Source organism: Microcaecilia unicolor, chromosome 7 (assembly GCF_901765095.1).
Source record: "Microcaecilia unicolor chromosome 7, aMicUni1.1, whole genome shotgun sequence".
Lineage (NCBI taxonomy): Eukaryota > Metazoa > Chordata > Amphibia > Gymnophiona > Siphonopidae > Microcaecilia > Microcaecilia unicolor.
This window is the reverse complement of record NC_044037.1, coordinates 138,203,921-138,218,750: the sequence shown is the minus strand read 5'-3', so window position 1 is coordinate 138,218,750 and position 14,830 is coordinate 138,203,921. Positions and strand designations below refer to the sequence as shown.

The window sequence follows — 14,830 nt, the reverse complement described above, 5'->3', positions numbered from 1 at the left end:
ACTCGTAACCACTTGTAACCACTCGCCTCCACCTACCCTCCTCTCTTCCTTCCTGTTCACATTAATTGATTTGATTACTTTATTTATTTTTTGTCTATTAGATTGTAAGCTCTTTGAGCAGGGACTGTCTTTCTTCTATGTTTGTGCAGCGCTGCGTACGCCTTGTAGCGCTATAGAAATGCTAAATAGTAGTAGTAGTAGTAGGAATTATTAGGAAAAGGATGGTAAATAAGATCAAGAATATTATAGTGTTTATTGTGTCCGCAGGTCTGGTTGTTGAGGTCTTTTTCCTCTGTTTTTTAATGGAATATTCTTTTATTTCTCCATTATTATGGTAGATCTTATGATATTCAAAATGATTTGTTTGTCTACTGAAAGCTCCTATATTTTTGGTATTGCAAACTACCACAGGGGGAGCTGCCAAATCTGTTCCCTACTCCTGGCAGCTTATAGCTTTACAAGATGGTTTTTCAACCTGATTATCCTTCCTTGCTCACTCATCAGCCATCCTCTACTCTCTTATATACTAGTGCTATATAGAAAAACAACTTTGTTGTTGTTTTTTTTTACTGTTAAGGAATGCTTCTACCTGTGACCAACCTGTGACACAGCGTGTTGGCTTCTGCACCAGAGCCATATTAGGATCAGCCCGACATATTCCATGCAAATTCTTATAAAAAAAATGAGCTCATCTGTTCCAGAGCTACGGACAATCTGGTGATTTCCATCAGAGAGGGATTAAGAAAAAAAAAGAAAATCCTAACACTTTTCTACCTATATCATTTAATTTGTCAGTTAAATAGAATGTCAATTAAAAATACCTCCCCCAATTTAGCTATACAAAATCTTATGCCCAGTGTGCAGCAGTAGCCAAAAAAGCAAACAGGATGCTAGGAATTATTAGGAAAAGGATCAAGGATATTATAATGCCTCTGTTTCACTCCATGGTGCGACCTCACCTTGAATATTGTGTTCAGGTCAGGTCTCAAAAACGATAAAGGTTCAACGAGGAGCAACCAAAATGAAGACAACCAAAATGAACGTTAGAGCTCTTCAGCTTGGATAAGAGATAGCTGAGGAGGGATATGATCGAAGTCTACAAAGTACTAAGTGGGGTAGAACAGGTAAAAATGAATCGATTTTTCACTCTTTCAAAAAAGTACAAAGACCAGGCGATACTCAATGAAATTATATGGAAATACTTTTAAAACAAATAGGAGGACATATTTTTCCTCTCAAAGAATAGTTAAGCTCTGGAACTCATTTCCAGAGGATGTGGTAACAGCAGTTATTATATCTGGGTTTAAAAAAGGTTTGGACAAGTTCCTGGAGAAAAAGTCCATAGTCTGCTATTGAGATAGACAAAGGGAACCACTGCTTGCCCTGGGATTGGTAGCATGGAATGTTGCTACTATCTCGGTTTCTGCCAAATAGTACTTGTGACCTGGATTGGCCACTGTTGGAAGCAGCTATTCTTTTGTTCCATTCCCACAAATGGCAGAAAAAGTGGTCCATACACAACAAGCAGATTTCTGCCAGCATCATAATATGGAAACAAGAGGTGACATTGTTCTTATTGTCTGGAGTTTTTTTTACTTTATCACTCTCTTCTACTTTCTCAACTTTCACAAATAGGGCTCATGGGTACAGTTAACAATTACAAAACCTTTTCCTATGAAGATGACATCCCCATAATATTAACCTTCAGCCTATCCAGCTCTAGATTGCCTTAAAAAAAGATCATGTTAAATCCCAAGAAGAGCATTGCATGTTGGGTCACAGGACTGTTACTTCAACCTTGATACCCCTCCTTCTTTTTGGTCTTCCTAAAACTCCTGCCACAACTTTTCAATTCTTAAGGTTTGGTTTGATTCACAGCTCTCTTTTACTTGATTTGGAATCGTAACACACTTTAATGCATGCTTTTCTTGACTATGCAGGCCTTGACATTGTCTATGCAGGCCTTCCCACCTCACAAACTAAGTACCTCCAGACTCTCCAGAACCGTGCAGCCAGGCTGCTCTGTAAGACCAGAAAATAAGATCATATCTCTCCCCTTTTTGTTCGTCTACACTGGCTTCATATTCAATTCTGGATCTTTTTCAAGGTTCTATCTCTGAAACATAAAACATATTACTTGGGTATTCCCTCTTATCTTTCAGGATCAACCATTTAGTGTCCAATGTTCCCATAATAAGCCATATGGGAACAGATTGATGGGAACATTGGACACTAAAGGGTTTTAACTAGTCTATCCTATCTTTCAGGATTAGGATTTGGATGCTAACCAATTAGTTCTTCCTTGTTCAAGACAAGCTCATGTTGAGTCTACTAGGCATTCTGCATTCTACGTTTTCTCGCCTAAATTGTGGAATAACCTGTCCAATTATATCTGTTATTAACAATCTTTCACCAAGTCTAAAGCCCATCTTAAGGCTCATTTTTTTCATTTAGCTTTTAAGATACAATACATGGCCACCTCCTGACAGCTGGGCCAACCTGTAACACAGAGGATCTATGTGCTTGCTCTGTTTGATTGTTTCTGTCCTATTTTTATATGGCATTCCTTTCTTTTAATATTTCTGTTTGTATATGTCTTGGGAAAGATGGTAAAATAGGGGACCCATCTTGATTTTTCTACCTAGGGCCCATTCAGTCCTAACTACTAAATACTACATGGCACTCACATATTTAGTTTGTACCATATATTTTAACACTGCACTCTTAATGCTTTAGATTGCTGCTATAGGCAAAAGATAGCTAAATTTGTTTCTTATTCTTATTTATTATTATTAATAGTTCTCCTTACCGATTTTGCATGACTCTTTTCATCCAGTTAATAGCCTAGCTCAAATGTAACATTAGAGTATGAATAAAGCAAACCTTTAATGAAAATTCTTGTAATGAAGGCCTACTGTAGTTGAAATAACTGTGTTTCTTCTTCAGTTGTATGATCTTAAAAGTCTTCTAAAGGATATTGCCAGAAAAATCAAGTAAAATGGTTACTGTGTGAGAAGATAAAGATGTCAGATAAATCCTGTAAGTACACTACAGTATTTTTAATTGACTATATTTATTTTAATGTGTATTCTACCACTATTATAGGAACTACAAGCTCTCTCTGTAATAAGTGATCTATTTGCTATGTTTTGGTGTGTTAAATAAAATAGAAAACAAAATCACATAACTTACAAAAACGTTTGCATAACAATGTTTTAAATTGCTATTTTTGTCCTTAGATAATGTAAGAATCAGGAGGAATCTTATTAGTGAGAAATTCCTAATCAGGAAACAAAAGTGGTTGTAATTGTTTATAGTGGAGTCTGTTCTTACGTGGCCCTCTCTGACAACCTAGTATCAGTGAGGGCTGTAATTATGTGGGAATTATTTCTTTGATATATCTACTTACCATAAGAAATATACAATTTGGAAATGTGGGGCAAATTAGGGTTTCTACCTCCTTACATCCACCCCAAGATACCATGATAGAAAAGCCAGAAAGGACAGAAGCTATGTTCCTTTTAGAGGGATAGTCTTTATTCCAATATAGATGATAACAAAACAATCAGGCAATAGAGCAATTAGACAAAGTAATTAGGCAAGGTAATCAGACAAAGTAATTAGGCAGAGTAACAAATGGCAAAGAAATCAGGCCATGGCAATTTGTTACGAGAGGGAGAGAGAGACCACTGTGATAAAGAGTCACTCGGTTGATAATCTCACCCCTCTGACTACATAGAATACAACAGCCACTTATATACTCTTTTGCACAATGCATTGGTCAGCAATTGCCTCCCAAATCATACAACCTTGCAACTTCAGCCAATTTCAGCTAATTTCTTTGTTACATCAGCTAATTCCTGTCTTACTTTATTGTTTACATGAAATGGAAAAATACTATCTGAATGTTATGGAATACAGAAGTCCAAGGTTTCTTTCACAGGAGATTATGGTGCTATTTCATCACAGGAATTTCCCTAGGACCCAGGTCTTATCATAGTGTTATCTAAGTCCTCAAACCTTGTGAAGTAGTCTCAGTGGCACCGACTCTGTCAGGGAGGGTGGAATACTGCTCTTGAGTCAGCAGAAAGTATAGGAATAGCTACATAGAATGCTGAAGTCAGAGCTTTTAGCCAGAAAGATGCTGTCAGGCTTCTTAAGTTTGAGCCTTTAGACATGCAGTTCATGGGTCATAATCTGACTTGTCAGTATTAGAAAAGAGCAAATCAATTCATAATTTAGATGGTTAAAGGGAGGATCTCCAAACCTGATCACATAGAATGGTAAGGTATCTTAAATAAATAACTGTGGAGATAGTCCATTGTCCCAGTATTTGTCTGTATACTGCCAGCTCCAGCAGCAAGTGAATGGTTTTGCGTTGATTCCCATCTAGCTTTAGATGGAGATGGAATTACCAATCTATTATCTATTCGCGCTGGTGTATAAGGAATAAGATTAGACAAATACGATGGACTAGATAAGTAAAATGCATTATGTGTCAATATAAGAATTTTGAATTTTATCCTAGCTTCTATTGGAAGCCAGTGCAATTGATATAACAGTGGAGTAATTCTGTCATTTTTTGAAGCTCTACAAATGATGCGGGCTGCAGTGTTTTGAATCGTCTGTAATCGTTTTACGTTAAGTTTTGAAAGACCTGCATAAACTATATTACAATAGTCCAAACGTGATAAAACATAAGCATAAATTAAGGTACAAAATTAAGATTTATTTTTTTTGTTACATTTGTACCCCATGCTTTCCTACTCATGGCAGGCTCAATGTGGCTTACAGGGGGCAATGGAGGGTTAAGTGACTTGCCCAGAGTCACAAGGAGCTGCCTGTGCCTGAAGTGGGAATTGAACTCAATTCCTCAGGACCAAAGTCCACCACCCTAACCACTAGGCCACTCCTCCACTCATTAAATCACTCATTAAATGCTATTTATGGAAAAAGCATGTTAAAAAGCATGCGGATTGTGAAAATATGCAGGAAGACCTTTTGAAATTTGTCGGACCGGGCATCCAAAGGTAGATGAAATTTACATCAAATAAAACCCTGTGTAAATATTTGTGCCTAAATTAGATGTGGATGTGCCTAAATTAGTTCTGGATATAAAACTATAAAACTGTGTGCAAACTCCTGAAACGCCCCTGATCCACCCATGCTCCTCCTATGACTATGCCCCTTTTTCATAAGAACATAAGAGTAGCCATACTGAGTCAGACCCATCTAGCCCAGTATCCTATTCTCCGAACAGCGGCCAAGCCAGGTCACAAGTATCTGGCAGAAACCCATGTCGTGGCAGCACTCCATCCTTGGACAAGCAGTTGCTTCCCATGTCTGCCTCAATAGCAGTCTATGGCCTTTCCCTCCAGAAACTTGTCCACTCCAAACCTTTTTTAAACCCAGATACCACTGTTACTACATCCTCCGGCAAAGAGTTCCAGAGCTTAACTATTCATTGAGTGAAAATATATTTCCTCCTATTTGTTTTAAAAGTATTTCCATGTAACTTCCTCAAGTGTCCCCAAGTCTTTGTACTTTTGGGGCATAGTCATGGTGGAGATTTTCAGAGTTCCAAGAGACCGAAGACTCTCTATAGAGAGAAATCCTGGGAGGAGAGGGCATCAGGCATCAGCAAATGGGAATGTGCTTGTGTATGCCCATATTTAATGTTGCTAACTTAGAACTAGGTGTGGAGTGAGAGGCCTTTTGCAAATATTTCCACCTTTGAAAATAAACATTTGATAGAACTACCAATCAGCCTTACATAATTCTTTTTTAAAGAACTGATTATCAGTAGAAGTGATTTTATCAAGTTTATCTAAGCTTCAGAAGATACCATCTAAAGACATTTCTGGTCAACATTTTCTAAAGACAGCAACCAAAATACAACTCCAGGATTGGAACCCACCTACAAAAGCAAGAGTTACACACATTTTCTGAAATTGCTAATGTTAGAGTGTCTGTGTGACATCTAAAACCTTTAAAATAAGAGGATAAAGGGGTAATGGGATTTGATATATATTCTGTGGTGCAAAGTAGTTTACACTTATTATATTCAGGTACTTATACACATTAATCCAAGAAAATCTATATTAATTATGGAATGTTTGAATGTTTGTACAATGTGCTGGCATTTATTTTTCTAGTGGTTTTCTCCATTAAAAGGAAAAGCAATTAACTTCTTTTAAACTTCAGAATAGAACAGCTTACAAACAGACAGCTGGATTTTGGAATTCCTATGTCTTATATTTCTTATTTGTTACTAGCCTACCCAGGAGCAATTCATCTGCACAGAGAATGCCGAAAGATACATTATTGTCTGAATCAGAATTTAAGAAGAATTAATAAGGGACTTTCCTGGGTGGTTTTATCCAACCACACAGTCTACCTAGTTTCAGAGCACAGTTGTTTGATACTCAAGGATTCAATCAACCATATCCCAAAGGATGGAGATACCAAGATCCAAGTTGTGATCAGGGAAAAATTAGAAGCAGGGAAAGGAACAAAACAGCAGGCAGAAATAAAAAGTCATGGCATCTCAGATCTAGCCTTTTCTCCAGAGGATTTACAGGACTGAACTGAGTCACAAACAAATTATGAAATAAATGTGTGTAGGAATGCTTATACAAGTTGTGAAATTAATCTATTTCTCTTTTCTAGGTTCTACAATATGAATCAAGATACCCTGAAAAACTTTCTTTGATCTATAAGATATCTGCAGTGCTCTTTGCCAATGTCAAAATGAGAACAAGAATCTTCTATGATAAGACATTTATGATCAATATGTCTCATCTTGGCTAGACTTTTGGGTCCCTACATTTTATTTTAAAGATAGCAGATCAAGGATTTATTTTTAGTATAAAGAACAGAAGAAATCAGAGCTACCATTTTTGCTAGCTATTATTACTTGGTTGCTTATTTACATTTATTAAGTGGATAGAAAATATTCATATATAGAACCATGTGGACTAAGTAATTTTATAAAAGGGCAGCATCTGAAATGTGCCTTTATTTATTTATTTATTTATTTATTTGTATCCCACATTTTCCCACCTATTTGCATGCTCAATGTGGCTTACATAGTACCGGAGATGCCTTTGCAGGCTCCGGTGTGAACAAATACAGGGTAGCCCTTCTCTGACATCTATATGCAGTTTATATTTCTCCAGATGTGCAGGGCATAAAATAAAAAATAATTCACTAACCATTCCAATTCACTCCCTCACTTCTGCTGCGACTGGACTAATTTATTTATATCCCACATTTTCCCACCTATTTGCAGGCTCAATGTGGCTTACATAATGACAATATTGTTAGATTTTTATTGTGACTTTTGTGCCTACTTACTAGAAACTAGGCTCTTGACAACTGCTCAAGTTCACAGATACCCCAAATGGCCACGAGATAGAATTCCATGCCATCATCATTCAACATGACTCCACAGAAGCTAATGAAAGACTATACCAATACACTGCAATATTAAGAAAGTGTGTGGTGTTAAAAGGAGAAAGACTTAGACCACTGTGTTGTTAAAAGTCAGGAGAAAGACATAGCCTATATTGTGGGAGGGCACATAAAATAGGCTCCTAAAATAGCATGCTAAAAGTTCACCCACAAATTTATACTTTCTCCAAAAATGGTGCAAATGTGTGCATATACTCTATTAAGGCAATTTTATAAAGGCATTATTTGCTCTTAATGCGCTTTTTTTGGTACAGTGCAAATTAAATAATGAAATATCAAATATGCAAATGCAGGCAAACCAGCTCATTATTACATAAAATGAATAACACAGCTTACACGTTTCACGTTGCAAGCTGCATTACATAGTAGATGACGGCAGAAAAAGACCTGCACGGTCCATCCAGTCTGCCCAACAAGATAACTCATATTTGCTACTTTTTGTGTATACCCTACTTTGATTTGTACCTGTGCTCTTCAGGGCACGACCGTATAAGTCTGCCCAGCACCATCCCCGCCTCCCAACCACCGGCTCTGGCACAGACCGTACAAGTCTGCCCAGCACTATCCCCGCCTCCCAATCACCAGTCCCGCTTCCCACCACCGGCTCTGGCACAGACCGTATAAGTCTGCCCAGCACTATCCCCGCCTCCCAACCACCAGCCCCGCCTCCCGATCTTGACTAAGCTCCTGAGGATCCATTCCTTCGGCACAGGATTCCTTTATGCCTATCCCACGCATGTTTGAATTCCGTTACCGTTTTCATCTCCACCACTTCCCGCGGGAGGGCATTCCAAGCGTTCACCACCCTCTCTGTGAAGAAATACTTCCTGACATCTTTCTTGAGTCTGCCCCCCTTCAATCTCATTTCATGTTCTCTCGTTCTACCATCTTCCCATCTCCGGAAAAGGTTCGTTTGCGGATTAATACTTTTCAAATATTTGAACGTCTGTATCATATCACCCCTGTTTCTCCTTTCCTCCAGAGTATACATGTTTAGTTCAGCAAGTCTCTCCTCATATGTCTTGTAACGCAAATCCCATACCATTCTCGTAGCTTTTCTTTGCACCGCTTCAATTCTTTTTACATCCTTAACAAGATACGGCCTCCAAAACTGAACACAATACTCCAGGTGGGGCCTCACCAACGACTTATACAGGGGCATCAACACCCCCTTTCTTCTGCTGGTCACACCTCTCTCTATACAGCCTAACAACCTTCTAGCTACGGCCACCGCCTTGTCACACTGTTTCGTTGCCTTCAAATCCTTAGATACTATCACCCCAAGATCCCTCTCTCCACCCGTACCTATCAGACTCTCCCCGCCTAACACATACGTCTCCCGTGGATTTCTATTCCCTAAGTGCATCACTTTGCATTTCTTCACATTGAATTTTAATTGCCAAACCTTAGACCATTCTTCTAGCTTCCTCAGATCCTATTTCATGTTTTCCACTCCCTCCCGGGTGTCCACTCTGTTACAGATCTTAGTATCATCCGCAAATAGGCAAACTTTACCTTCTAACCCTTCGGCGATGTCACTCACAAATATATTGAACAGAATTGGCCCCAGCACCGAACCCTGAGGCACTCCTCCGAGCGAATTCCATTCACCACCACCCTCTGGCGTCTGTCCGTCAACCAGTTCCTAATCCAGTTCACTACTTCAGGTCCTATCTTCAGCCCATCCAGTTTATTTAAGAGCCTCCTGTGGGGAACTGTGTCAAAAGCTTTGCTGAAATCTATGTAGATTATGTCCATAGCTCGTCCCTGATTCAATTCTCCTGTCACCCAATCAAAGAACTCAATGAGATTCGTTTGGCACGATTTCCCTTTGGTAAAACCTTGTTGTCTCAGATCTTGCAAGTTGAAATCCCCTATCCCTGATCCTCCTGATCATACCCTTCCATCCCCAATCCCTTTCTTCAAATCTCCACACCCCATCAAAGCCCCTTCTTCAAATTCCCCAGCCCCAACTCTCTTTGTATCTACTTTGTTGGTGGCTAGGGACAGATGGCATCCATCCGAGTTCAAAATGGAATCCAAATTCTCCTAGACATATTCTCCCTTATTTTATAGCTTGGTCCTTATGATAGTACTGTGAGAGAACCACTAGTGGAATATGGGTGTCACTTTGAACCAGGGTTCTGAGGGGCATAGTTTGGTGGAGCAGAGGCAGAATTGTGATGTACATGGGTACAAGCATAGAATACATGCCCACATTTCACCAACTTTGTGCACTATTTGAGCTGGTTCTGGAAGCCTATTTTGTAAAGACACATATGTTTCTTTAATAAAATGTTTACAATAGGTGTCTTTTTGCTACTTGGACAAAGGCATACTCTCATACCCTCACCTCCCCCCAAAAAAACAACTTCATACATTTTTTGTTCTGTATGGACTTGGTCAGATTTTCCAAATGAACGTGGGACTACTTTGAAAATTATTTGATAACTATGCACTTAAATCTATATCATTTTCTGAATTAAATTTAAAAGTAAACACTCCTTTACCAACCTCACCTTCAAAAACATCAACCGATAAATTTACACAGATACAAGGTGCATGTTGGGAAACTTTACTTAGAATACTCTCTAGAATACTCTCTTGTAGTGTGTCTTGTATACTGCAACCAATAAAATGTCTGTTATGGTAGCAATTTTGTTTCAGGTTTTCATTTTACTCATGGGTTCCAGTTTTAACACTGCTGGTTCTAATTTTTAGCCTTGCCTGTTTATTTTAACAATTGTGTTAATATTATATAGATATATCAACCACATACACACAGATTGGAAAGTTCAAAGCTCAGTGAGGCCATAATGGGAAGACAGGAAGGCAACAAGAAATGCATAAACACCTTTATGAAAGTTATTTAGATAACTTACCCAGTTCAGTTTAACTGGCTAGTCAACTAATTTATCCAGTCTAGTCAGGCTATAGAACATGCTGTTAACTACATAACTTATTTGATTACCTTTAATTCAGTTATTTACAGTATGCACTGAGTTAACTAGATCATCTTGAATAAACACAGTCTACCCTATAATTCAAACAATATATAACAGACCTTCTCTTCGAAAAAAACATGGCAGATTTTCAAATAATGGCATTGGTGTACCTTTCTCAGCATGCTCAGATGGTTCTGAGTTATTTTTTCCCCTAACCAAAAGATTTATTGGTTCAGCTTACTTATTTTTCATTATTTTCTTTAATAAATTACAGAAGTGATCTGTATCAATTTTACCATACATTTGATACCACTATGAATCCTATTTTCCGTGATTGTGATTTGAAAACTTTAAAACCACATAGAATAGAATTAAATTTTTATTTCTACATAGGCTTTATCCAAAGAAGTTATAAAACACACACACACATAAAAACACAAGCAGGGCCAACTTCAAGCACAGTAAAAGCTAAAGTGGTAGGAAAAAATTCTCAGCTAAGAGTGTGTGCATAAGTCCATTATTGCAAAATCAGGAAGGCATAAAAAATGCTATACAAAATAAGTAATCTCTCAACATCTTCTTGAAAGTCACAAGCTGAGATTCAATCTTCAAGCGAAAAGGCAACTTGTTTCACTCTACAGATGCTATGACCCGGCTCTGGTCAAATCCAAACAAAAATGTTGCAAAGCCGGAACTACAAGGTTATGTTGAATCTGTGACCACAAAGTATCTGTCGGCACATACCACACCACAGCAGAAGAATCATGGTACAAGGCATGATGTGTTAACCTGAGGGACTTCTGCGCTATCTCTCTGCTTGAACCTATAAAAATCAATCCAAACAAATGAACAAACACTGTACCAATACAAAAAAAGCACTGGGTATAATGCTTTTTGTTAAATTCCCTTCTATTTCTATATTGTGAATAATTATGTACAAGACTCCCAATAGTATAGTAACAATCTTTCTTTTATTCAACTGCCAATACCATGACAGAGCTATGTAATAATTTTACATAGGAAGCAAGTTATACAGAGATGAAGTTGCTTACTGACAATGTTTTCTATCTTCCTTATATACACAGCATGTCTCTAACTTAAGCTATTCATTCAACTATTTTCCCTTATCTTTCCCTTGCCCTTTGCTCTAACCACAAATCAGCAGACCCCAGACATTATCTGTTCTTAAGGCAAGGTTTGTTTTTCTCTTGTTTCTGCACTGTTCAGCCTTCCACTGATCAGCACATTCCTTTGCAAGGTCATTCTCTCAGCTTTTTACAAGCCTCCTGTAGTTTTCCATTCTTTTTCTATACAAACCTCCCTTGAACACTGTTTTACAGTGTTCACAACACTATAGTTCTATTAGCGTGTTTGAGCTAGGTTTAGATGTGGTATGTCTCTTCACTCTATTTCCCTAGGCCGTCATAGCTAAAGAACATTTTCTTTCAAGTGTTTTTATCCTTCCTTAGTTCTCCTTTTACTGCATTTGTGGTTAGAAGTTTTAAGCATATTACCTTTCCTTTCTATACTTCCCTTTGTTGTACTCTACTGTACATTACGTTTGTCATGTTGTGCACATTATTAATTTTTACTTCTTTCCTTTTCCATATTCTACAAGTTAGAAAACAATTCCATAATATACATGTAGTCCCATTATCTTGTTGTCTAGTTGTACGGTGGGGTTTTATTGTCCAACTCCCCATCACTTCATTGGTTGTAACCCGTGTCAGAACCATAAAATGTACCACAACGATACTCCAGATGAGTGCCATTTCAGTCATTCAGTACCAGTATCGTTGACACGTCTTATATCGGATAAATGCACCCAAGTAGTATGACCACTTAATCGTGCAGCAGTATGGGTGAGTTCTTTAATCTCAAATGGTCCGACATAGATTGGATCTTTCCAAGTCTTGTGTGTGAAGTTTTTCCTTAAAACTTTCTGACCTACTGAAAAATGAGAACAAAAAGTCATATTAGGTATCTGTTTTGAGTCCTTTATTGCCATATCTCTGGTCAAATTAATTATTGGATTTATCTGTTTCCAATAGTCTGTTGCACCTTCAGTTGATTGATCTACTTCTTTTACAGGTATCCCTCTGGGATCTCGTCCTGTATGTAACTGAAAAGGTGAAATTTGCAAACGAGAACTAGGATGGCTTCTTATTTGTAATACAGCCAGTGGTAACACATCCAACCACGTATAAGTTTTCTCATTTGCTTTATTCAGTGCTTTTAGTAGCACACGTAATTTAGTTTTGATGATGCCATTGTATCTTTCTACTAGTCCATTAGAGGTTGGCCTATAAACTGCTACTTGTCTGTGTAATATTCCACAAAGTTTTGTCATGTCTTTTACTAATGCATTTACAAAATGACTTCCATTATCTGTGACCAGTTTCTTTGGGCATCCATGTGCTGGCAAAATATGGTGTAGAAACGTATCTATCACCACTTGTGCTGTTTCCTTTGTACAAGGAAATGCTTCTATCCATTTAGTGAAAGCATCCACCCAGACTAAAAGATACCTTTTACCTTTTACCGGTATTACCATATCTGTAAAATCTAGATGCCATTCTACACCTGGTCCTGAAGGAATTGGAATGGATCCGGAAGAAATCACTGGTCCTCGATGTACTATATTTTTAGAACAAACCATACAATTTAATACAATGCGTGTGGCATAAGCAAGTATTCTTGGATGCCAAAATATGGTCTCCATAGCCTTGCTCATGTCTGACGCGGATAAATGCAATGTAACATGCCAATTATAAAAGTTATTTATTAGCTCAGATGTAGTCATGCAAATTTTCCCATTTGGATGTACCCATTTTGTTTTTCCCGTATCCATTTTACATTCCAAATTTTCCCATTGTATTCTTTCTTGTTCTGTAGGTTTAACTCTTACCTGACCTGGATCTGGAGGGTAGGGAGTATCGCACCTCATATGCTCCCGTGAACGTGTTTGTATTAAGATTTTATTTTGTAATACCTCTTTAGCTGCTTTATCTGCCAACTCATTACCTCTAGCTTCCATAGTATCCTGACCTGTATGTGCAGCCACCCACACTATTGCAGTCCTTGTACCATAACCCTCTCGTTCACTTAATATTTGTAAAACTTATTGCCAAGTTTGACTATGTTGTAGGGGTTTTCCATTTGCCGTTAGAAATCCCTGTCTTTTCCATTTTAGTAAATGATATTGCAATGAGCTCACTACATATGCACTATCTGTATAAATAGTACAGGACCTTGTCTTTTCTGTTTCTTTTAGAGCCATACACACTCCCATCAATTCTGCTTCTTGGGCAGAAGTACCTTCTGGTGCTTGGTATTAAACCTTTTTCTCAACTTTTATGTCTACCGCATATAAAATAGTTTTTAATGCTGCAAACGATGTTTTACTGCCTGTCTGAGCTGCATCGGTAAACCAATGATCTCCCTCTTCCTTGGGTAGTGGAGCAAATGTAAGTAACTGTAAAGAAGGTATATCAAGTAATTTTTCTATCTGTTTCTCTACTTCAATTTCCATCTGGAAAACCAAATCCATTTGTTTGTTCTGTTCTTTAGTCATGGGTTTGGTATCTATATCCTGACCTATTAAAACTGCTTGATATTTCCCATATCGGGTACTAGTAAGAGCTGCTTGACTTTGTGACAACATATGGTGTATGGTATGATTAGTATGCAGGATAATGGGGCTGTATGGCATAACAGCTCTCCATTTTTCTATTGCAGCCACTAGTGCCACTAGTTGTCTTGGTATTTCGGGCAAACCTTTTTCTACAGCACTAAAAGTACCTGAAAGGAAGGAAACAGGTTTCACGAATTCCGGTTCTTGATTCACCATTGCTGCCCATGAAGTTCCCATATCTTTTTTTTTTATATCTCATGTTTATTGAACATAATACACCAACCAGGATATTGTTCTGATCCATTGTACAATGTAAACAGTGCCACACATATCCTTATTCAGTCCAAACCGCCAACTTAAACATTTTATAACATTTTCCTCCCGTCTCCCGTCTCTTTCCTTGAAGTTCCCATATCTTTAACCCAAATGTGAACCTTCTTGTGTGGGTCTACCGTACTTAGAGGATTATACTGTAATAAGTGATGTACTATTATTTTAATAATACTGATGTCAGATTCTGTCAATTGTATAGCAGCTTTTAAAGCAGTACCAGCCGGTACCCTTAAATGTCGATAAAGTGGTGCTACAATCTGTGAATAATTTGGAATCCATTGTCTACAGTAATTAAAAGATCCCAACAATCCCCTAAGCTGAGTTAAGGTTTGTGGTATTGGTGATTTCAAAATTTCCTGCAACACCGCCCTTGTTACTATTTTGGAGGTTCCTGACACTGTCTGTCCTAAAAATGTCACTTGTGTTCGTGCTATAACACATTTGT

The 14,830-nt window shown here is 38.0% G+C and overlaps 1 protein-coding gene across 1 annotated transcript in view; it reads left to right on the top strand.

Moving 5' to 3' along the window:
* The window catches only part of TRPM8 (transient receptor potential cation channel subfamily M member 8), a 1,843,971-nt gene extending 1,836,966 nt beyond the window's left edge, over positions 1–7,005 (top strand). The window contains 2 exon segments of the mRNA XM_030210821.1: positions 2,947–3,039; positions 6,670–7,005. Of these exon segments, the coding sequence (XP_030066681.1) occupies positions 2,947–2,997 (51 nt within the window). The 3' untranslated portion in view covers positions 2,998–3,039; positions 6,670–7,005.
* The last annotated feature ends 7,825 nt before the right edge of the window (positions 7,006–14,830 follow it).